This window comes from Sciurus vulgaris (assembly GCF_902686455.1).
Source record: "Sciurus vulgaris genome assembly, chromosome: 15".
In the NCBI taxonomy this organism is placed as follows: Eukaryota; Metazoa; Chordata; class Mammalia; order Rodentia; family Sciuridae; genus Sciurus; species Sciurus vulgaris.
Window position 1 is genome coordinate 67,432,399 of NC_136476.1, and position 22,040 is coordinate 67,454,438.

The following is a 22,040-nucleotide window of genomic DNA, read 5'->3' on the forward strand; positions in this document are numbered from 1 at the left end:
TTATGTATCAAATATGTTTCCCCTTTAAAATCATTACCTATCTCAACCCATAAAACTTCATATATTTTTATAAAATTTAAGTGTAACAGTCAGACCCATATCCTGGATACACAATAAAAATGATCATTTCTTTAGTTTACAGGTAGGCAAACAGAAGAACAGGGATAGATATGGTCTTAATATTGAGGCTGATAAAAATTCAAAACATTCTTGGCACCTCTCAGGACAGCTGCTTTGTAATTATGGTTTGCCCGAGTTTACTGGGATAAAATGAAGTTAACAAAGGAATGCTCTTGGAGCCTCAGGAATTTGTGGTAGCTGTTTTTCAAAGAGCTCGAATAAACCCACATAGTAATTGCCAACGTTTATCTCACCAAGGCATGATGGCGAAATGCCATTCCAGCTTCCATTATCTGTACAGAACATCCTGGAATCACCCAACAAGTAGTAGCCGTTGTTGCACTGGTAGGTTACTGTGCTGCCAGCATGGAAGTCCTCAGCTGAATAAAAGCCATTCTCCAAGGGAGGAGGCACCCCACAGCTAATGCCTGGAACGTGACCAGAGAGCATACAACCACATTACGAGCAAAATGCTAAAAGAACATCATATTTACCTTAACCTAGTACTATAGTGGTTCAGTTGAACACAAATTTTCCGTTGCACACCAACATTGGATGGAAAGTGCTCTGGTAGTGGTAGCAGCCTGGATCCACATAGGCATCCCCACCAGGTAGCACCCAGTCTGGCACACGTAGGTGTGCAATTCATTCATTCCAAAAACAATTATGGAGGCCAGGCACAGTGGCACGCGCCTGTAATTCCAGTGAGACAGGAAGCTGAAGCAGGAGGATCGTAAGTTCAAGACCAGCTTCGGCAATTTAGTGGTGAGGCTCTAAGCAACTTAGTGAGATCCTGTCTCAAAAAACAAACAAACTTAAAAACCCAAAAACCCAAAACAAAAGATAAAAAGGACTGGAGATGGTGTCAGTGATAGAGCACTCTTGGGTTCAATCCAGTACCGCACACACACAAAAATAATAAATAATTATGAAGGTCCTACTACACTCTCTCCTACATACTGGGGTTAAAGCAGTAAACCAAAGAGATAAGACTTCTGCTTTGTGGAGCTTACTGGCTCATGAGGTAGACAGACAAGGAGATAAAAATATGCTCTGTCAGGTGGTGGTAATGGCTGCGATCCCCCACCTAGAATAGCACTCTCATTTTGTATTACCCAACCATGATTTCTTTTTCTAGCTCTTACCATTATTATTTACTATGAATAAATAAGAGTACATTTGTTTGTTTACTTTTCTGCCCCTCTCACTAGAAATGTAAACTCCATAAGGTCAGGGATTTTGTCCCAACTACTATATCTTTAGCACTTAAACAGTGCCTGGTGTGTAGTAGGCACTTTGGAGACGGCTGAAAAATTGAATGAGTGGCAATTCAGCTTAAGAGCTCTCCCTTGGGCCTCCAGCCTGCATTTTGCTCACACTGAGTTCCTGGTGCAACCTGGAGGAATTCACAAGTGGTGTCCTTGTGTGTTTAGGAGCTACTGTGAAGTATTTAGCTGTTTTTCAGCCTTCCTGAAGGGTGTTTGCATAATTCCAATATTTCTCAAGAGCCACAGCAGCGATCAACCAAGGCAGCTTACGTTCACAGTGAGGGAGTGGTTGTGTCCACTGTCCTTGATTCAGACAGTACTGCACAGGATTCCCGACCATCTGGAAGCCCGGATCACAGAACAGGCTGACTTTGGAACCTGGCTTTAAATCTACTGATGCAGTTCGTAGATGAGGTATTGATCCTTCTAAAGGTGGACAGTCTAAGGGCAGAGAACACAGGTGCAGAGCTGTTCAGCAACACAGCAACAGGGCCATCAAGTCGAAGGGTCCAAAATCCTATTTTGTACCAGTATGGAAGAGCCATTCAATTGAGGTTAGAACAAGTCACCCCAGACTCTGATTATCATCAAAGGTACTAGGAAAAACTAATTGAGTCAACAATTTTCCCTCTTTCAGCTGATGTATGCTGAATATTTTTAAAGGAACAAATGACATTTTAGTAATATTAATGAAATGTTTATGTTATCAAAAGCCATGAATCCTAGACCATTTTATGAAACTCATTTAAGTATATTTAATTTTATGAGACCATTTTGATCACTCAGAGTTTGACTATTAGTGGATGGATGCCATATTTATTGCATTTCTCCAAATTTCTCAGATAGCTGCTAGGAAATAGAGAACAAACCATCTCAAATAGGAGCACAGAACTTTGGAGGGCATTTTTTTTTAAAAAGTAAGCGTATTCCTCCGCTCGTCCTAATCTTATTTTGCCTTTGCCAAATTTACTTCCCAATTAATTTGTACTTTGTTATACAGGATATATCTCAATATTAAAGAAAATCACTTGGATGAACGTAAGGTAAAGATGAATTACCAGTTAAAGAGTAGATTGACCACTATTTGAACAGTGTGACTACTAGAGAATTCTCTAGTATCTCCTGTAGCTACTAAGCTCCAGGGTAATCAAGAGACAGCAAAGTCTCACCAGAACAGAAGATGCTCTTGGGATTGATCTTCACTTTCCCCACAATTCCTGACAAGAAATCAGGCCAGGCTAACACGTTTCCTCTACTGAGTTCCTCTGGGCAGGAATTAGCCAGGGATTTCACCTGAAAGTTTAAAAGCACATTTTTAGATAAAGACTGACTTTCCCACTGAGACAGAGTTATATTATTCAGTCCCATTAAAAACATTCACAGATTTTTAGGGGAAGAGATAAAGGGAAACAGGCTTTTGCACGGTATGATTTCAGAAGCAAGAGGAAACTTCCCTTTCCCTCTCTCCCTCCTCCACCATTCTCTCTCCAGATATTTCTCTTGCTAGGCTTGTTGTTGCCTGAGAATTTGAAGTCCTGTCTAAAGCTTTGCTGATTGTTAAGGGGTTGCAGAGTTCCCCTGCCATTCTGTCTTTGACCTCTGACAGAATTGGAGAAACTGTCTTGGAGAAATTCTGCCACTGTAGTCGTGAATAAACGTGTATCGAGCCCTAACAATACCACACATGCACATGAAGTATTTTGTTCAATACTGTCAGAACTCCACTATGTTATAGTTCTTTTTTCTTTTTTATTTTTTGTGGTGTTCAGGAATTGAACCCTGGGCCTTGTGCATGCTAGGCAAGCACTCTACCAACTGAGCTATTATGTTACAGTTCTATTTGTTGACATTTTATAGTTAAGAAAACTGAAGCTCAGAGAGGTGGAGCGATGGAGTAACACTCAAAATCATTCCAGTGACTCTGTGGCAGAACTGGGATTTGAACTAGGCTGATTGACTCCAGACAAGCTACTTATCTGTTACTCTCTACAGATGATCTTGCATAGTCCTGTGTTTCTGCAAGTTTAGTCAGAGCGATTTGAAGTATTTATTCTTTACAACTCTTTCTAGTTCTGAAATTGCAAAGTTCCACAAAATACTCATTTCCAATAAAATTTCAGAATATCACCAAGCAACTAAAAAGGATAATCACTGAAAATTACTATAAACAACTTCTGCCTAACTCAGACCATAGCCTCCAATGCTATTGGTGATCAATTCTGATAACAAAGAGCTCACAATAAGATATGTCATCATTAGGCTGTTCCCATTTTTGCTGGGTTTGTACCTTTGCATCTCATTACTGTCATACACTGAAAATGGAATTGACCTGCTGTGGAGACAGAACATAGTCCCAGAGGTTGAGCTGGCTTATGGAGCCCACAAAAGACTCGGCTGGGCTGAATCCCTCGCCTTTTATGTCTTGCTCTTGCCCAAGAACTAATGCACCACCACCTAAAGAGAAAGAGAGAAAACAGGAGCAACAGATCATTGGCTGGCCTGATGATCTATTACTCCTAAAAAGCTGACTTTAGTCCTTTGACTAAAGCATAGTCAATATAAATGTATAGTCAATATAAATGTATGAGATAAACCGATTGAATAGTTAAATTATGTAAATTTATTATGTTTTATCTGAAGGACAAATTCAAATCAAGTATATAGTAGCTTAAAAAAGTAGATGAATACAATTTAGATTATCAAGTTGAGGTTATAAATACATAACTATAAAAAGCATTAAAATATAAAATGCATAAATAATATATACATATGCATGTAATATTTCATGTCAACCAGATTCGGCTTACTTTCTTCTAAGAAATTAGCTTTCCTGGCTGGCTATTAGTGGCTGTACTTCATTTTTCTTATACCTTAGGCTACAATGCTATGAATTCAATTACCAATTCTAGGGAACTTTCCAAAGTTGCCAGGGGCCTCCTAATTACGAAATCCAAAGGCAGTTAAATAATTAAATGGTCAACAGAAACAAATGATACAGAGAAGTTATATTTCTATTGACCATTTAATTCCATTAAACTCCCCCTTGCTGTCCTCAATGCTCTGTTTGCTCCACCAGACCTACCCGCCACCTGCCTCTACTCAGTTTTGTGTCTCAAAGGTGGTCCCCTGTGAGCTGTATCCCCGGGCTTCCTTGTTCTCTGGTTTCTGTCTGTGGCTGGCCAATGGAAAGACCAGTTTGAGACGAGAGAGTGGGGTGAAAGACGAGTTTAATCTCCTGGATCCCCTCCTACCAGGCAAACCATTGGGAGTGGCTGCTTCTTTCCATCTGGTGTCATTGCTCCTGCCAATGGTTGATTCTTCTCCGTCACTACAGGTTGGCCTAAATTCTAGCAACAGATCCTATCCCTTGTCCCTTCAGGCCCATACCTTGCAACTTTCCTTTGTGCTAATCATGGGTATATTCCTCGTGTATTTGGGTTCTCTTAACTCTGCCCACACCTTTGAAAACAGTCCTTTCTATATTCTCTTCAGCTACCTCCTTTTGTGTACCCCTATTTCCTGCCAGGAGCCTGACAGATGGGGCCTGGCTTCCATGGGAGCATCTCTCCTGGTTTTCCTACAGTCTCTGCAAAGTCTCAGCTTCCTTTCTCTGCCTGTCTCTTAGAAACTGATGTATACAGGATTCTATCTGGTGGCTTGCTTTCTTCTTTCAGCTATTCTGCCTGTTTGACCTCACACGCCTGCCAATCATTGTTTATGGATTCCTCCTTTGTGATTTCCCAGCCTACATTTAAAAAATAATATTAATAATTGAAAAATTAATACAAACCCAGAAGGGAATTTGGAAAAGAAATTGTAAAGAATTCTTCTCACTCAGATGTAATCATCCAATAGTTCTGAATATTTTCTTTTTATTTTTTTTTTAGTATATGTGAAAATAGGTGGGTGTGAGAGGTCTTCAATCAAAACACACAACTCAGGATCATCCATATATGATGTATGAATCCTAATTTTCTTCTCAAATATGTTCTCATTTCATGAGTTTCAATTGCTTTGCTATTTCATATGAATGTACAAAAATCTACTTGATTAATTAAATAATAATTTGCTTAATTAATTCAATAGTTACTTACTACTGGATAGTGGAGTTGTTCCCAAGTTTGGTATGAAAATAACACTGAGGTAAACATATTGACCCATAAACATATATTCAGATGCTTGATCATTTCTTTTAGATTGATTCCCTGTAGTTGAATTGATGGTTGCATGCAAAGTATTTCTAAGACTTTTGATGTACATTTCTAAATTACTTCTCAGAAAGGCCATATTAATTTTCATGCCTGCCCTCACTCTACCCAAATGCCCACCATGTTGAATCCTTACTAATTGTATTGTCACTAAAAACAACTTTCCCAATTTGATACAAACTGGTATCAGACTTATAATTTTAGCTACATGTATCTCTGTGACACGAAACCCAACAGAGACCTCAAAATTGATATGTCTTAAACCAGATGCAGAGTCATTCCCCATCTCCTTTGCCTAGAATTTTTATCTTAGTTAACAGACTCTTCCATAAACCTGGGCACCCAATTGAAGGCAGTCCGTTATTGCTATGTACTGAATTTTGTCCTCCCTCCAATGTTTATATTGAAGCCCTACCCCCACTGTGATAGTATTTAGGATGCAATTAGCTTTAGATGAGATTGTGAGAAGGGGATCTTATGACAGAATTAGTGCCCTGATAGAAGGGACACCAGAAAACTTGCTCTCTTTCCCTGCCATGTGGGGACACAGTGAGAAGGTAGCTATGGATTAGCCTGGAAGACAACCCCCACCAGAAACACACCATGCTGGCACTCTGATCTCAGGCCTGCGGCTTTCAAAACTGTGAGAAAGTCAAGTTGTTATTTCAGCTACCATGGCATTTGTCAATGGCAACCTGAGCAGATTAAGACAGCCTCAAGAACTGTCAACTGGAGGTCTGCAATGACAGATTTGAAATCATCTCCGCCATCCTTCCTGCTGTGCTCAGACAACCATCTCCTCAGGTGGCTGCTAGTTCTATTTTCCTGTTTTTCAGTCTACTTTTCAATCTTCCATCAGGGCTTAATTTTTTAAAAAAGAAATAAAAGCTATTTTTTTTAACTATAGAAGAAATGTGTGTCTGTCATGAACATCGCTTGAAAGAATAAAAAAGAAAATAAAAATCACCTGTGATCTCACCTCCCAGAGAAGAGACAATTGAAAACAAGAACATATTATACTAAACACAAACAGAAACCACCACCTCACTTCACCTGCTACTTCCTGTCTCCTAATTTACTGAAGGAGAAAGTGTGCATTCATTGAGGGACATAAACAAGCTCTTTACAGCCTATTCTTAGGCTACGTTTCAGTTCCTTTCTCCTCCATATCTTCCTTTCCTTCTTCTATATAAACCCTGTGCACCAGCTCTAGGGAATAACCACTTTCTTCCTCATACAAAACTCCATTGTGCTCTCTGTCTCTGTGCAGGGGTCTTTCTATCCGAGTCGCCTCTTCCCATCTTCCTGCCCAGTCACCTCTGACTCATCCTCCTGACACTGGGTAGCTGAATCCAGCAGAAGCTTATGAGGCTACTAATAGTGTGCTGTCTACAACACCAGACACTGAACTCACACAGTCGCAGAAGCAGAGCTGAGAATTGTATTGCCCCTGGGAGATTATAATTCTAAGAGAAAATACATAAGCACTCTCCAGTTTAGTGTGGTTAATGCAATAGTGCAAAGTGTACAAATAGGAGAACCAAAAGAAAGGGTTCTGTGAGGAAAGCAGAGCTCAGGGAAGGCTTTCAGACTTGGATCTTTGTGTGTATGTGTGTGTGTGTGTGTGTGTGTGTGTGTGTGTGTGTGTGTGTGTGTTGAACTTAGGGGCACTTGACCCCATCCCCAGCTCTATTTTGTATTTTATTAAAAGACAGGGTCTCACTGAGTTGCTTAGTGCCTCTTTTTTGCTGAGGCTGACTTTGAACTCGTGATCCTCCTGCCTCAACCTCCCAAGCTGTTGATATTATAGGCATGCACCACTGCATCTGGTAGACTTGGATGTTGATGAGTGAGTAAGAGTAATCTCATACTGAATGAAGATATGAAGAATATTTGGGTAAAGTAGTGAGCAAAATCCAAGAAGGAATAAAGTAACATGGTGAGTCTGAGAGATACTGAGGATGTTCATTCACAGTCCTTGGTCTCTCCAGCACATTTGTGTGCTTTAGTTTCCAGTGGTCCCTGACCTGCTGCATCCATGGATACGTACCAGCATTTTGGCTAATTTAAGCCAAAAAGGTAGAGGGGGAACGAAAAGGCACAACTATCTGTCAGAGGAGTTAGATTCTAGAAATACAGTTCAACTTTCACGAACCTCTGTTTTCTTCATCTCTAACATGGTAATAACTACACCCTTAATCAAAGTCACAGGATCGTCATGACAACCTATTGAACAAATTTGTCTAACAGGATTATTTGTTTTAAAAGGTAAATAGGCATAAGTGGTATTACAAGAAAGTTTTGACTTTAATATTGACTTCCTGTTCAAATATATTTTTACAAAGATGCAGATGTCAATAGAATGATGTATTTTTAATTTATAGAGAGTGCTTTCACTATAATCACATTAAATATTGCCCTAATCTTGGAATCACATGATTTTCAAAAGCTGCTTCTATATCGATTTCTTAATACCCCTACCCTGTGATGTCATGTCTGATGTTTTCAGTTGGTCTCTGATCCCCTTTTCCTAGCTTCCAAATTGATCTTTCCAATCCATTTCTTTACAAATCATCTCTGCTACCTAAATTCAGCAAACCTTGTGAGCTATCTTCTCTCTCACCTCGTCAGGACAAGATGCACATGTTCCCATCTACAGCCAGAGCTTCACTCTGGGGCTGTGATTTCTGCAGCCTCAGCACTCAGTGACCCCTGTTGACAGGATGGGTTCTTGACAGATGCTCAGTGTGTGTGGATATGCCTAAGCTTCAACTATCTCCTTAACTACTCTAGGGTCATTGAAGGGAGAGCTGCTTTCTCCCTTGTATTCCATTTGTTCCATGTTTGTCTCCCAGGGGAGGAGCAGCAAATGCTTTTTATTATGTTTGATATGAGTGACCTCCCTCCACTGGGGGGTCGTTTGTCCTCTGGCTAGAGACCTCTTTGTTGCTGAGGGGCTTTCCCACATGCCCTCTTGCTTCATTCTGACCATTCCAGGAACTACCTGAGCTGCCCTTCCTTCCATTTACTGCAGCCATCTGCAATTTTGACTTCCCATTGACTTTGACATGGAAATCTCAATCCTTTACCTGCCCTACAAGACTTTACGTGATTTCACCATAACCTCCTGCTCTAACCTCCCACTCCTCCTTCTTTTCAGTCTGCATTCCAGATGTATCCATTCTTCTTTTAGGTCTTTCATTATTTAATGGCTGTTCTAGCCTGAATAATCAAGGAGTAGTGAGTCAATAAGAGAGAGAACTGTGGATCTTTGTCCGGAATCAAGGGCAACACAGCTAGCAAACTTGGTTTTCATTTAAGCATCACCAGCCACCTCTATAGTCTAACAGAATTCTATTCATTTTGCTAAGACATACCAGGTATCGCTGTGCCAACAGAGAGGCCAGTACCACTATCAGATAGTTTCCCATCAATATAGACTTTCCAGGCTCCACCAGCACTTGTCCAAGTGATTGCAATGTGATGCCAACTGCCGTCATTCACTGAGGGACAGTTTGTTATCTTTTCCTTGTCATTCACATAAAGAACCCAGCTGTGGAAAGAAAGATTCCAGGGAATACAGTCATTACTCATATGTTGCAATCCTTTCTGTGGGGCCATTTTCCTTTTTCTTTGTGGGTAAAGTACTTTGTATAAAATCATTAGTCCTTTTTGTCCATTTGGTCATATTCCATAGAGGCAGATTTGATTTACTAATTACACTTCATTGTAGCTCTTGGAAATTTTGTTTCTTAAACACTGAGGGGTAGGAAAAAGTCCAAGAACATCATCCAGTTTGAGACAACTGACCATCTGGCTATTTTGGAGAAAGAGTCAAGAATGGAAGGAGTAAAAGTTGTTCAAATGCTAGACAGATGTCCTTCTGCTAGAATGTATGTTCCCTAAGACCAAGAATACCTTTCAGGTGTTTTAGAGAAAGTAAGCTATCACTGCTGCTATGGTTTGAATATTTGTGTTCTCTCACAATTTATTTGTTGAAAACTGATCACCAATGTGATGGTATTAGTGGGTGGGAACAAAAAGAGGTACTTATGTCATGTGGACAGGGACTTTATCAATGTCCTGCCCTGAAAAAAGAGGCCCAAAAGAACCTTCTTGCTGCTTCACCATCTGAGGACACAGCAAGAAGATGAGTCAGAAAGTGAGTTCTCACCAGTCCGATTCTGCCAGTGTCTTGCTTTTGGACTTCCCAGCCTCCAGAACTGTGAGATACACTGCTGTTGCTAATGAACCACCCCAATTCTGAAACTATGATATTTCATCATATGGGTGAAAATGGATTAAGACAGTTGCCAAAGTAGTCACATGGTAGGCCAAGTCCATCAATCTAAGGAAAAGAATATTTGGAGCCAAACAAGGGTGGCCAACTGAAAGAGGTTTCCAACAATTGCATCACTCAGGGATATTACGAAGATAATCAACAGTTTAAAGTGAAACAATTTCAAAACCAAGTAGAGAAAAATGATTAGGGAAAGTTGATAAGGAAGATAAAAAAAAAAAAAATCACTGAATAGCTCTTCCAGAATCTTCCCAAACCCTATTCAAAGATGTTTATGAAAAAGAATGTTTTCACAATATTAATTACTTTCTGCATTTTCCATTTTCCTCACCTTTTCAAGTAAACAACAAATTCTCTTTTTATGTACATTTTGCCTCAAGGGAGAGTTTTTGCAAATTCCTTGATTTCTTTTTCTTTTTTTTGAAAGCCCAAATTCCATAAGAAGAATAGTACCTGAGGATGGGGAGATTTCCACCAGAGTAGTGGGACTCTCTGAATTGAAGAAAGGACTGAGAGCTCAGTGGGTCTCTGGGGTCTGCAAACTGCTCATTAGATAGCCAACGATATGGGTATATCAGAGGGAAATGCCAAGTGGTGTGCCACAGTCTGTCCAGATTGAAGGCTGGACTTGTAGCCTTGCTAAGGACTGGGGAAAAGAGTGGTCCTAGAGGGCCTGCAGAAGCTGAGCCAGTGGACAGCTCAGCAAGAAGTAGTATCAACAGACGACCAATGGGGAGGTCCTGCCTGGGTCTGTGGCTCTTCAGCAAAACTCTGAGCATAACTGAAGTGACTTACCTGACAAAGCAGAGGGAGGGGACCCTAGAGTTGAAATTAATTGGTCCTGAAGAAATAAAGAAGTATCACCTTGTGCTGAGCTTGTGAATTGGTTCATAATGCACCCATCTCTCATGGGTCAATAATGTCACTGAAGTCCCTGAACCTTGGGAGATCCTGCCATGTAAAGAACTCTTCGAGTCTGGGTTTGAGACTTAGCTCTGCCCCTCTCTGGGTGTGGGATTTGGGCCGAATCATTTTGTCTTTCTGAAATTTTGTTTTACAATCTATAAAAAGGGCACTGATTTCTCAAGTCATTGTGAAAAGCAAATGAAGCATACATATGAAAATACTTAGTGAACAGCCAAACACAATGCAGGTGTGAAGAGTTATCCCTCAAATTTTGCCTTCTTGCAGAATCTGTTCAGATGTTCTACTTGATTATTGTCACCCTGCTGTCCTGATGCAGCACCTGACTCTTCCTGTTTCCCCAGCCACCACCTCCAATGTCACTTCTGAACTGTCAGGTGCCAGGATGGGGTCCTGAGTACATGCATCCTTACTCTCCTGCTTACCCATTGTAGTCGGTCAGGAGGAAGGTATTGTCACTGTCATCTAGTGCATAGGAGATCGGTGTTCCATAGTTGACTGTGTCAGATGATTTCATCCAGAATGCGCAGGTTATAGCATGGAGAGTAGGAAGCACACCATCGAGTATGACGTACCCATAGATGCCAGAAACTTCAAAATCCAGATTGAAACCTGTAGGCTGTTCTGGAACAAATAAGAAAGTGCAGATTTGGCACCTGTGAGGCATTTCCAGTAGTCTAATGTAAGCAGCAGGCAAGCAGTGCTATTGCCCAAGAAACTCATTTTCAGTAAATACGATTACTTGAGAAGTAGTTTAAAATTACATCTAGATTATTTACAAAATAATATTTTGTAATATTTACAAGGCACATCCTTTTAAATAAGATAACCAGTGCACATTTAAGATTGGAACAGCTCTCAATCGTGAAAGAAAGCAGAGAAATACAGTCACTGGCAGGGGAGATGGAATTGGAGTGTTATCAAAGCCAAGAGATACCAAAGAATGTTTGTGTTCAGAGGAGAATGACTCAGTGGAGAGGAGGTGATTGATGTCGCAGGAAGGAAGCAGGGAGTAACTGCAAGGGCAATCTCCTGCCCTGTGCAGAGCTCTGGTTTTTCTCTATTTCATGGGCTATTCTGCAAAACCTACTCAATAAAACCAAAGTCCTACAGCTAAAAGACACCCATCTCCTGAGAAAGCAGTTTAGCATTGGTCTATTTTGATTCTCAAACATGTCCACAGGCTCACACCTCTAAAGTCAAATGGCCTATTGAAGTGCACTTTCCAGAGACACAGAAGAGTTCTGCTAAATTCAGCTGGCTCTACTTCCCCCTTCCATTTCTAAGCTCCAATGTCCTCATCTGTCCCATGGGCATCTTAATCATAGTACCTAGTTAATTGGAGGGATGTGAAGATGAAACAAATATAAAGTTTTTGGCATGTAGGCAGTACATGTTATAGGCAAAAATTGGTATTGTTATTATATTGCTATTTTTAGCATTATTATTGATAACATAGAGTTCATATATACCTGTTTCACACCTTCTGCCTGAAAATCCCGGGGGGCATTTACAACTGTATGAGTTTAATCCATCCACACAGGTGGCCTGATTTCTACATGGGTTAGACTGACATTCATTGATGTTCAGTTCACAGTGTGGCCCCATGAAGCCTGCAGCACACTGGCACCTGAAAGAAAATGAAAAGTTGTAACAACTGCAACAGTTGCAGAAAAACATCAGAAGGAGTCTCCCGTTCATGATCAACCTGTCTCAAAAGACTTTGAAAATGGAAATGCTGAAACATGTTCTCACTTCCAAACAGTGCTTGGTTAGTTGGTTTTTCCAGATCATCTGATTAAAACCTGTTTGGGATGACAAGTACTAGGAAGGTCAAGGTGGCAAAAATAAAGCAGAAAGTAGTGCCAGTCTAGGTAGAATATTATTTCATACTATTAGTTTTCTCCTATAGATGTTCTTGGAAAAGTATAAAAAGTTCTAGTGTTGTTTTAAAGCCTTTCCATATATTAAGCTAATCTTTCTAGCAATGAGGAATACTAGAGTTATTCATATTTTACATATGAGTTAACTGTGGCTACAGAGGTTAAGTAATTTGTCCAAGTCCTCTTGTTTTTTGAATCTTGTTCTTAGTTTCTGTGGAATGCAGGAAATCATTTAAACCCACCAGAATGGAAAATATATCTGATGATGACAAATGCTGACAAGGTTGTCATGAAGTAGGGAACCTCATATAGTGAGCACAGTGACAATTCGACAATGCCAAAAGAAGTCAAGTTTCCTGGATCCTGTATATTCATTTCTTGTCATCTCTTCTGGGAGGTTAATGCATAGAACCTGTGTAATACATGCTCATAGACACACCATTCTAAATGTCTATGAAGAGGAGAATCAGAAAGCAAATCACGATGTAGCAGAAGAATTGCAGTAGCTGGAACAAATTAACTAAAGGCAGAATGGATCTACCCTGACAATACTTGGAAACAACTTTGAGTGAAAAAGAAATTAGAAGAGGATACTACTTATGTAACATGTAAAGCTATTCTATGTATTGCTTACAGAGTCATATATGTAACAAAACATAAATCCTGAATGGGAAGATACATACCAACTTCAGGGCCATGGTTACCAGGACCATGGACGGAGAACACGTGTTTGTGGAGGTGAACACATGTATATATATATGCATGTTAGAGGGAATCCAACCTGACCTTAAGAACTTCTTTCTTCAAAGGATGTGGCTCAAATATAGCCAAAAACTAAGGTCTGATAATCACAGTGGTGAGCACATGACTTTCATTATTCTTCATAATTTTCGGTATGACTGAAGTATTTTGTAATTAAAGAGGCTGTAGCTCTGGCATTTTCATAGGGACACCTCTCTGATATTGATGTAAAGATGACTAATATGAATAAATAGTATTTGGGGAGTTTATAGGGATATCTCAGTTGGAATTGGGGGAATCTTTTCTGGGTTTCTGCACTTGATGATAAATCTTTTTTGGCTAGAATCCCACTTTGATCTATCCATGTTTGATACAATCATACCATTATCACATTCGTTTTGTCAATAACCCATATTCCTTCTGAATTGGGAGAGTTTCTTTTCTCCTTTCCTCTTGTTAAGATTTAAATGAATTTGATATTCATCCATTGTTTGAACCTTGGAGAGAATTTGGACCTGTGGCTCATCAAAAAGTGCCCAATGCCAGAAAATGCAAAGCACCCAGGAGAAGACAATGCTACCTGGATGAGACCTCATGGAAGCCTCGTGGGCAGAATTTCCTCCCTGTTTCTTTTGCATAGTACTATTGGTCATTTATGAGTGGATGATAATTGGTGGGGGCTGAACTGGAAGGGGACTTTAAAATGACACAATTGAGGTAGACATATTTCTTCTTTTAACTCTTGTAAATGTATAGAACCAGCCGCCTCTTTGCAAGCAAGAGCCCTGTCTTTTGTACTGCAGAAGTGCTGTCTTCTGAAATTCCCTGCAAGGGGTGGGGGAAGGAATCAGGCAGTCTTGATTAAGATGATGGGGGTTTGGTTTTCAAACTGTGATCTACTGGTACCCTAAGAGCTGCCTCAGGAAGACAAAGTCTTTCACTCAAACTTTACTATTTTCAACCCCTAAAACTTATCTTTTATTACTTTGTTCAGACTCATATTAGATTTCTTTTGAATCATGTTTCTAAACTACTTGCTTGAAAAATCATGGACATAAGATATAGATGGACACCAAAAAGTATGATCTCAAACTCCATTTTGATTTTACCTAGTGTAAAAAATTCAGCTAAAACATAAAGCATTTGAAAAAGTTTAGGTTTTGTCTAGTGCTATCGTATAGTGAGATTCTACTTCCTTTCATTTTTTTTATGACTTTATAGGCATGGAGCAGGGGTTCCCAAACCTAGCTATGCATTGGAATAAATGGGAAATGTAAAATATAAATGGTTACACATTTTAAACTTAGAGGGTCACCCCTGGATTTAGTATAGCTTGTCCTCAGGTGGTGGGAAGATTCTACTGTGGCCTATCCTTGACCCGGATTTCAGAATGGCTGACTTGGAATTCACAGTCATACTCCATAAAGACTACAGAATGATCAATTAGTAAAGAGAATAAACAATAAAGAGTCCAGACTTGGCCTTTTACCTGAAGCTATTAGCTCCATCCTTACAAGTGGCTCCATTCTGGCATGGCTGACTGAGACACTCATCGATGTTTTTTTCACACCGGGTTCCCAAAAATCCAGGTGGGCATTTGCACAAGAATCTCCCAACTTGGTCTTCACAGGCTGCATTATTTAAGCATGGGCTTGACTGGCATTCATTGACTTCTGTCTCACAGTGCACGCCTGGCGATGCATGAGGAAGAGAAAGAGCCCAGATAGTTAACTCCCTGGGAAAACTGGGATCACCCTGTTACCTTTTTGGAGGATCCACTTCTGAAGGACTAAAATGGAGGCCACAGAGCCACTGGCCAATCATTGATTCAGGATCTATTCTGTCATAAACTCTGGCTTTTGTAAGTCATTTTAGGACTGTGGATTTTTGACAATTTTCTCTTTTTATCTCCTTCTGAAACTAAGATTAGTGATGAACATTCGATTGAGATAATGTCAAAAAATAAAATTAATAAATTTAGTCCAAAAAATTGTTTCTTTGACCTTGTCTCTGTCCTTCCATGGCCATTTTCTTTCCTGGACTTCTTCCTCATCAATTAAGTATATATGTATTTAACTATATTATCTTATGTCCATTTGTGATATCCATTTGCAAACTATTATTTTGCATACTTTACTGTCCATTTGTAAATATTTATATGATATATCTCCAGTTTCCTCTTGAAAGCTTGTCTTAGTATAGACACACACACACACACACACACACACACACAGGAACATATTTCTTTTTTCTCAACTGTTTGAGAGTAAATTATAAACTTGATTTAGTATTTCCTCAAAAGTGAGGACTTTGTCTTACATTATTACAGTGCACTCATAAAATTTGAAAATAACTTGTATATACTGTGTTAATAAATGCACTAATTTTTATAGTTTACAGGATCTTATGATAATAGAGGAAGAGTGGGAACATCTTACCTATATAGCCTTTTGCACAGGTGCAGCGATAGCCAGCCAAGCCATCAATGCAGGTTCCTTTATTTAAACAAGGATTGGAGCTACACTCATTTATATTTTCTTCACATAGTTGGCCTGCAAAAAATGATAGAATCTTTAAGCTGGGAAAAACGTGAAAGGACATCGAGACCAATAGTTTTCAAGCAAGTTGGTCAGGTACGAGAATTGAGCAAGTGGAAATCATTGCTAAAAACTTGTAAAAAATTTTTTTGCTGTTTGCCAAGTATGTTGAAATAGAAACAAACATGTTCCGTATGAGGATGAGGAAGACAACAACCAGAATATCTGATCACATTTTAAGTTACAAAGAGAAGTGTAATGCTGTTTATTTTTTTTTTTTCTCATGTTACTTGTTTGCTAGTTGTTCACACTTTGTTGAATTCATTCCTTTTATAGTTAAGAAGTGACAGTTGCAAAGTTGGCAAAAAAATAATGGGAGAAATATATCAAATAAAGAAAATAATTTGTTTTGTCCTGCAAGTTGGCAAAACAACAAACTCTTGTGCAGCTGTCCCATGTTCTTATATAAATGTAATATGAGAACAACAGATATAATTCAAACCCTTTATTTTACACACCCAATGAGGTTTGTGACATTACCAAGGATAGGTACAGAAATGAACCTAGATTCATGAATCTTCAAGTTCAAAACTTTGGTCTGAGGAATTTAGGATGCTTAATGTTATAACGTGGAATTATATAGCACAAATCTAATTATTTATGTATCTTATAACATGAAAATGTGTTAAAAGAAAATTTCACCAATAAAAGTCAGTTTTTTTTAAAGGCGGCTGCTCCATGTTCTTTTGTTTTATTTGTAGGTGGACACAATACCTTTATTTATTTTTATGTGGTGCTGAGGATGGAACCCAGGGCCTCACGCATGCTAGGTGAGCACTCTACCACTGGGCCACAACCCCAGCCCCAAAAGTCAGTTTTTGAGAATAGTAAATCTAACAAAATCTGTACATTCATGATGCATGAATTTTAAAATTTAAAAAAATTTCACAGTAAATCCACACAACAAATTCAATGTTTAGTATGTAGCACATACATTTAAAGTCTAGTTTTATATATGTATTAGAAGATTGAGTCTATTTGTCTTATATTATGTGTCTGCACTTTGGCCACAAGTTTTTTTCTTTTTTCTTTTTCCTTTTTTTTTTTTTTTTTTTTTTTTTGTTAATAAGGATTCAACCCTAGGGGTCACTAACCTGAGATTTGGAATTTTAGGTAAAGAAATATGTAACAGAGTTGCATCTTTTCCTACCATATGCTGACATGAAATCATGTGGACAGGGCACAGAGAGCAGGAGGGAGCACAGGAATGAAAAGGTGCATGAAATTCAAATAGAGAAAATAGATGAGTTGGTAAAAATTACTACCATAAATTAGGATGTTAAATATTTTCACTTCTTCATAAAATTTGTTTTTCAATCATAAAGTTATTAGAATCCAGTTTCTTTGAAATGTTTTAAGAATTTTACTGAATGTAATAAAATATAGAAAATTACATGTCCCCCTTAATTAAAATGTGTAGTTGTTCACACTTTGTTGAATTCTACAAAAATCTCAACAAGATATGTTTTTAGTATGATAATAATTTTATGAGTAAGGTAGAGTGTGAGAGGATTAGATTATCTCAGTGTATTCCATAACAATATTAGAAGGTTGTTACTAATAAGATAGCAAACCATATTCTATTTTATGAGACTATATTATTGATATTATAATAATTTTAATGTGATTGAACAGGGAATTGACAGTAAGGTCAATGTCTCTGAACTATTTTGGGGGAGAGCATTGGAAGCTTCAACTCTGACTTAACTAAGATACATGCATTAAACATATGCATTCCATAAGACTGGGATCCTAATTTGAATAAGAATATGTATAAATATGTATAAATTCATCAAACTAGATTCTACTGTCATGTATAGCTAAAAAGAATAAAACAAAAAAAATGCATTAATTTAAGTTAAAAGGAGAGATGAATTGGTTCATAATAATGCAAGTGCCCAAAGTCCAGACAGAAATAATTCTATCCACACATACTCAAATATGCACACAGATACGACACCCAGAAATAACACATACTACATAAATTCAGTAAAGTGCTAGAGAAGGATCTGCTACATAATTCCTTTCATTTCCTGACTTATATCTTTACATATGAAAAACAGATTAAGAGAAGTTAAGCAACTCATTCAAGGTTATCCATCTAGTTCACAAAGATGGGACTAGGTCTGCCTGTTTTATAAACCCTAAACAATTCCAGACTGTCAAATTGATATCTTACTCTCCTCATATAACAGCATAATGAAAACACTTTCCCATTATATATCAAGAAAAGAAAATGTTCCTCTTCAATATATTTATACCTTCTTAATATATTTGAATAATACATTTTAAATTTACCTCAGTGATGAAATCTTCATGATTCCAAGGTTTATGCTGTAAAAAAAAAAAAGGACATTTCTCTTACCTGTGTAACCTGATGGACACTCACAGATGAATTCCCCAACTTGGTCTTTACAAATTCCACTGTTTTGGCAAGGGAGTGAGCTGCATTCATCAATGTCTGTTTCACATTTTAAACCTAAAATGCAAACCAAATGCTGAAGGACAACCAAGGAGAGGGATTAGCAGAAACAGAACCATGATCATTTAAAGGTTTCTGTCTCAATAATCTAAATTTATGGGGCCGGGGGATAGAAAGGGCTGCCATCCAGTGAAGTATTCAAGGGAAGCACTACCTCTCTCAACATGTTTAAGTTACCTGGTACATAGTAGATAGCAAAAGATCTTGAATCAGAAGTGGGTTGAGGGAGGGGAGGAGGGAAGCTTGAAATATAATCCAGAGTCAGGATTTATGTTAATTCCAAAGTGAAAAATATGAAGTCCTATGTACTTGCTACCAAGGTCACCTGGCTGAGGGGCGGAGATGGAGCTAAATCCTGCCAGACCTCAGCTCACATGCCAGGTGCTCTGGAGTGGGCTGCATCTTCCCATAGGGTGCACACAGGCTCTCTATGGGCTAGCTCTTCCTCTATTCCTAGGGTCTCAAAATGTGGACCACTAGCATCAGCACTACCTGGGAATGTAACAGAAATGCAAATTCTCAAGCTGTGTCCCAGACTTACTGAACCAGAAATTCTGGGACCACTGGAAACTCTTGAGTTTAGCTACCTAGATTTTAACAAGCCTTCTAGATGATTCTGGTGCACATTAATATTTAAGAACCAGCTCTCTCGATCACCACTTATCTACAAAAGTCTCAACAAGATCTATTCTTTCCTATGGAACATGAGGTCCAAAATATTTTTTTCTTGGTACTGGAGATTGAAACCAGGGGTTCTTCACCACTGAGCTATACCTTCAGCCCTCTTTTATTTTGAGACAGGATCTCACTAAGTTGCCCAGGCTGGTCTGGAACTTTTGATCCTCCTACCTCAGCCTCCTGGGTCCCTGGGATTACCTGGGATTACAGGTATGCATCACCATACCAGACTAGGCCAACAATTTTTTTTTAAATTTATTTTTATTGTAAACAAATGGGATATACGTTGTTTTTGTTTGTACATGGAGTAACAGCGTACCATTTGCATAATCATACATTTACATAGGGTAAAGATGTTTGATTCATTCTGTTATTTTTTCCTTCCCCTCACCCCTCCCACCCCTCTTTTCCCTCTATACAGTCCCTCCTTCCTCCATTCTTGCCCCCCCTCCCACTCCCCATTATGTGTCATCATCCGCTTATCAGTGAGATCATTCATCCTTTGGGTTTTTGAGATTGGCTTATCTCACTTAGCATGATATTCTCCAATTTCATCCATTTGCCTGCAAATGCCATGATTTTATCATTCTTTATAGCTCAGTAATATTCCATTGTATATATATACCACAGTTTCTTTATCCATTCATCAATTGAAGGACATCTAGGTTGGTTCCACAATCTGGCTACTGTGAATTGAGTAGCTATGAACATTGATGTGCAGGCCAACAATTTTTATACTGCCCCCCCTGAAGCCTGCTGTAATAAGTAGAATGCCAATATTTTTGCTAGCTCTTGGCTCTATTTTGTTTTCCAACTTTGCTTTGCTATTGTGTGGTGAATCCTTTTACTTAAACACCATGTTTCTCATTAAAAATTTTTAATTTTTTTAAATGCAGAAAACTCTCTCAATAAAACAGAATTATTTTAAATTATTTGTTATTTTAAGATCTAATTCCTTCCCCCTTAAATAGTATCTTTCTGGACTCAGATATAATTTGAACCAAAATGTAAGAAAAAATAATTCTTATAGAATTTCTACATAATCAAGTCCAAAGCCATATTGTTTTTCTAAGCACAGCTTCCAGAAAGATAGAAGCAAAGCAACAAATCATGGTCATCTACAAGACCTTCTAGCATTAGAGAGCAATACATGACACTAGGGTTTATTTGAAACTAATTATGCTGGGCAATCTGTTCTATGTTGTGTCATGCATTTAATTTGTGTTAGAATGACACCTTGGACATAGCCTCTGGAATGGTGTTCCAATTTAAATTGTGAGTTATGATGTGCATTTGTCATTGAGAAGATAATTCCTTATTCTTCTTCCAAAGTGTACAAAGAAAACTAATTTGTGGGGTATATTTACTTTGGATACCTATTGGTTTATCTCATTTGGCCAAAGTTTTTTGTACTGATAGGTCTGATGTATCTTACACAATATTTAATATTCCAAAGTTTGATTCTCTATAACTCAATGATTTCACATAAAATATATTAATATTTGTGTTCTTTTACATTACCTGTGTACCCAGGTGGACAGAGACAAACATAACCATGCCCAAGTTGTTGGCAGGTTCCGCCATTGTGACAAGGTTTTAGGAAGCATTCGTGGAAAACCTACCAAATGGAAAAGAAATCTATCAGAGACAAAATGTTCTCTTTGATCATTTCAGAGCAATCCTAACTAGGGAATCAGAAGGTTGCAATACAGATGACTGGTTCCTACATTCAGGTGAGTTCACTCAAGCTAGTTGGACAGCTCCTTGAATAATTGTGGTGTAAAGGCATAAAGAATATTTTTATTCTTTTTTTAAAATTTTTTTGTTTTTTTTTTTTGGTACCAGGAATTTAACTCAGGGGCACTTAATCACTGAGCCACATTGCCAGTCCTTTTTTGTATTTTATTTAGAGACTGGGTCTCACTGAAATGCCTAGGGTCTTGTTAAGTTGCTGAGGCTGGCTTTGAACTCTTGATCTTCCTGCCTCAGCCTCCTGAGCTGCTGGGATTACAGGTGTGTGTCATTGTACCTGGCTCAATACTTTCATTCTTGAATGATGTTCTGATAAACCCAACTAGTGTTCCTAAATGCTGGCTACACATTAAAATCCATTTAAGTTGTTCTTTATATACACAAAAGACAGAACCCCAACACAAGACAGCTAAATCAGAACCTCTGGGAGTGATATCTGTATGTCATTAGTTTTAAAAGTTGGTCAACAGATCTCTGTTATGCCTCTAGGTTTGAGAAGCTCTGCTTTAGGGGTTCCTGTGAATTTCTGTGTCCAATAGGCTTAGTCAACATGACTTATGTAACCCTAACAAATCATTATGTTTGGACTAGGCTGTAGGAAGTTGAAATAAGGAATATAATCTTGCTATTCCAAAAAAACAAATGTCAAGGAACTCATGACATTGGGCAAAGTGAACTGAGAATAATGGTAGAATCTCCTAAAACAGTCAGATTTAACAACTAGCCTTTAACAAATATGGAAAGCAATTGGTTTAGTTATGTTCATGAGTTATGTTTCTTAATTGTTTAAACTCATATCTTATTCCAAGAAATGATTTTTTTTGTTGCAAAAATAAGTAAATAGTTTTTCATGAAAGTTGAGTAATTCTTCCTGTATTTCAGAAAAGGCGTTTGGCTAAACCAAACACCCCTTTTCAAATGATGGACTCTGCTTATGGCCAGTGTTAATTATTAGTGAATCAGGAGGTTCCCACATCTACACATTCTTGAGCAGACATTTCTGGGAAGGACTCCCATTTTTGGTACTTAGGACATCTAGTATTGCACTTTTTGAAAGTTCTTATTAAGAGTCATGAGTAAACAATAG

At 38.4% G+C, this 22,040-nt stretch overlaps 1 protein-coding gene across 1 annotated transcript in view; it reads right to left on the reverse strand.

The window, feature by feature from the left end:
- Positions 1 to 22,040, reverse strand: part of SVEP1 (sushi, von Willebrand factor type A, EGF and pentraxin domain containing 1) — a 184,634-nt gene that overhangs the window by 54,585 nt on the left and 108,009 nt on the right. Inside the window, exons 21-31 of the mRNA XM_079112549.1 lie at positions 20,723 to 20,819; positions 18,407 to 18,520; positions 15,883 to 15,996; positions 14,934 to 15,135; positions 12,293 to 12,450; positions 11,246 to 11,444; positions 8,974 to 9,149; positions 3,718 to 3,842; positions 2,558 to 2,681; positions 1,659 to 1,829; positions 375 to 548 (exon numbers count right to left, since the gene is read on the reverse strand). Of these exons, the coding sequence (XP_078968675.1) occupies positions 375 to 548; positions 1,659 to 1,829; positions 2,558 to 2,681; positions 3,718 to 3,842; positions 8,974 to 9,149; positions 11,246 to 11,444; positions 12,293 to 12,450; positions 14,934 to 15,135; positions 15,883 to 15,996; positions 18,407 to 18,520; positions 20,723 to 20,819 (1,654 nt within the window). The remainder of the gene's footprint in view (positions 1 to 374; positions 549 to 1,658; positions 1,830 to 2,557; positions 2,682 to 3,717; positions 3,843 to 8,973; positions 9,150 to 11,245; positions 11,445 to 12,292; positions 12,451 to 14,933; positions 15,136 to 15,882; positions 15,997 to 18,406; positions 18,521 to 20,722; positions 20,820 to 22,040) is intronic.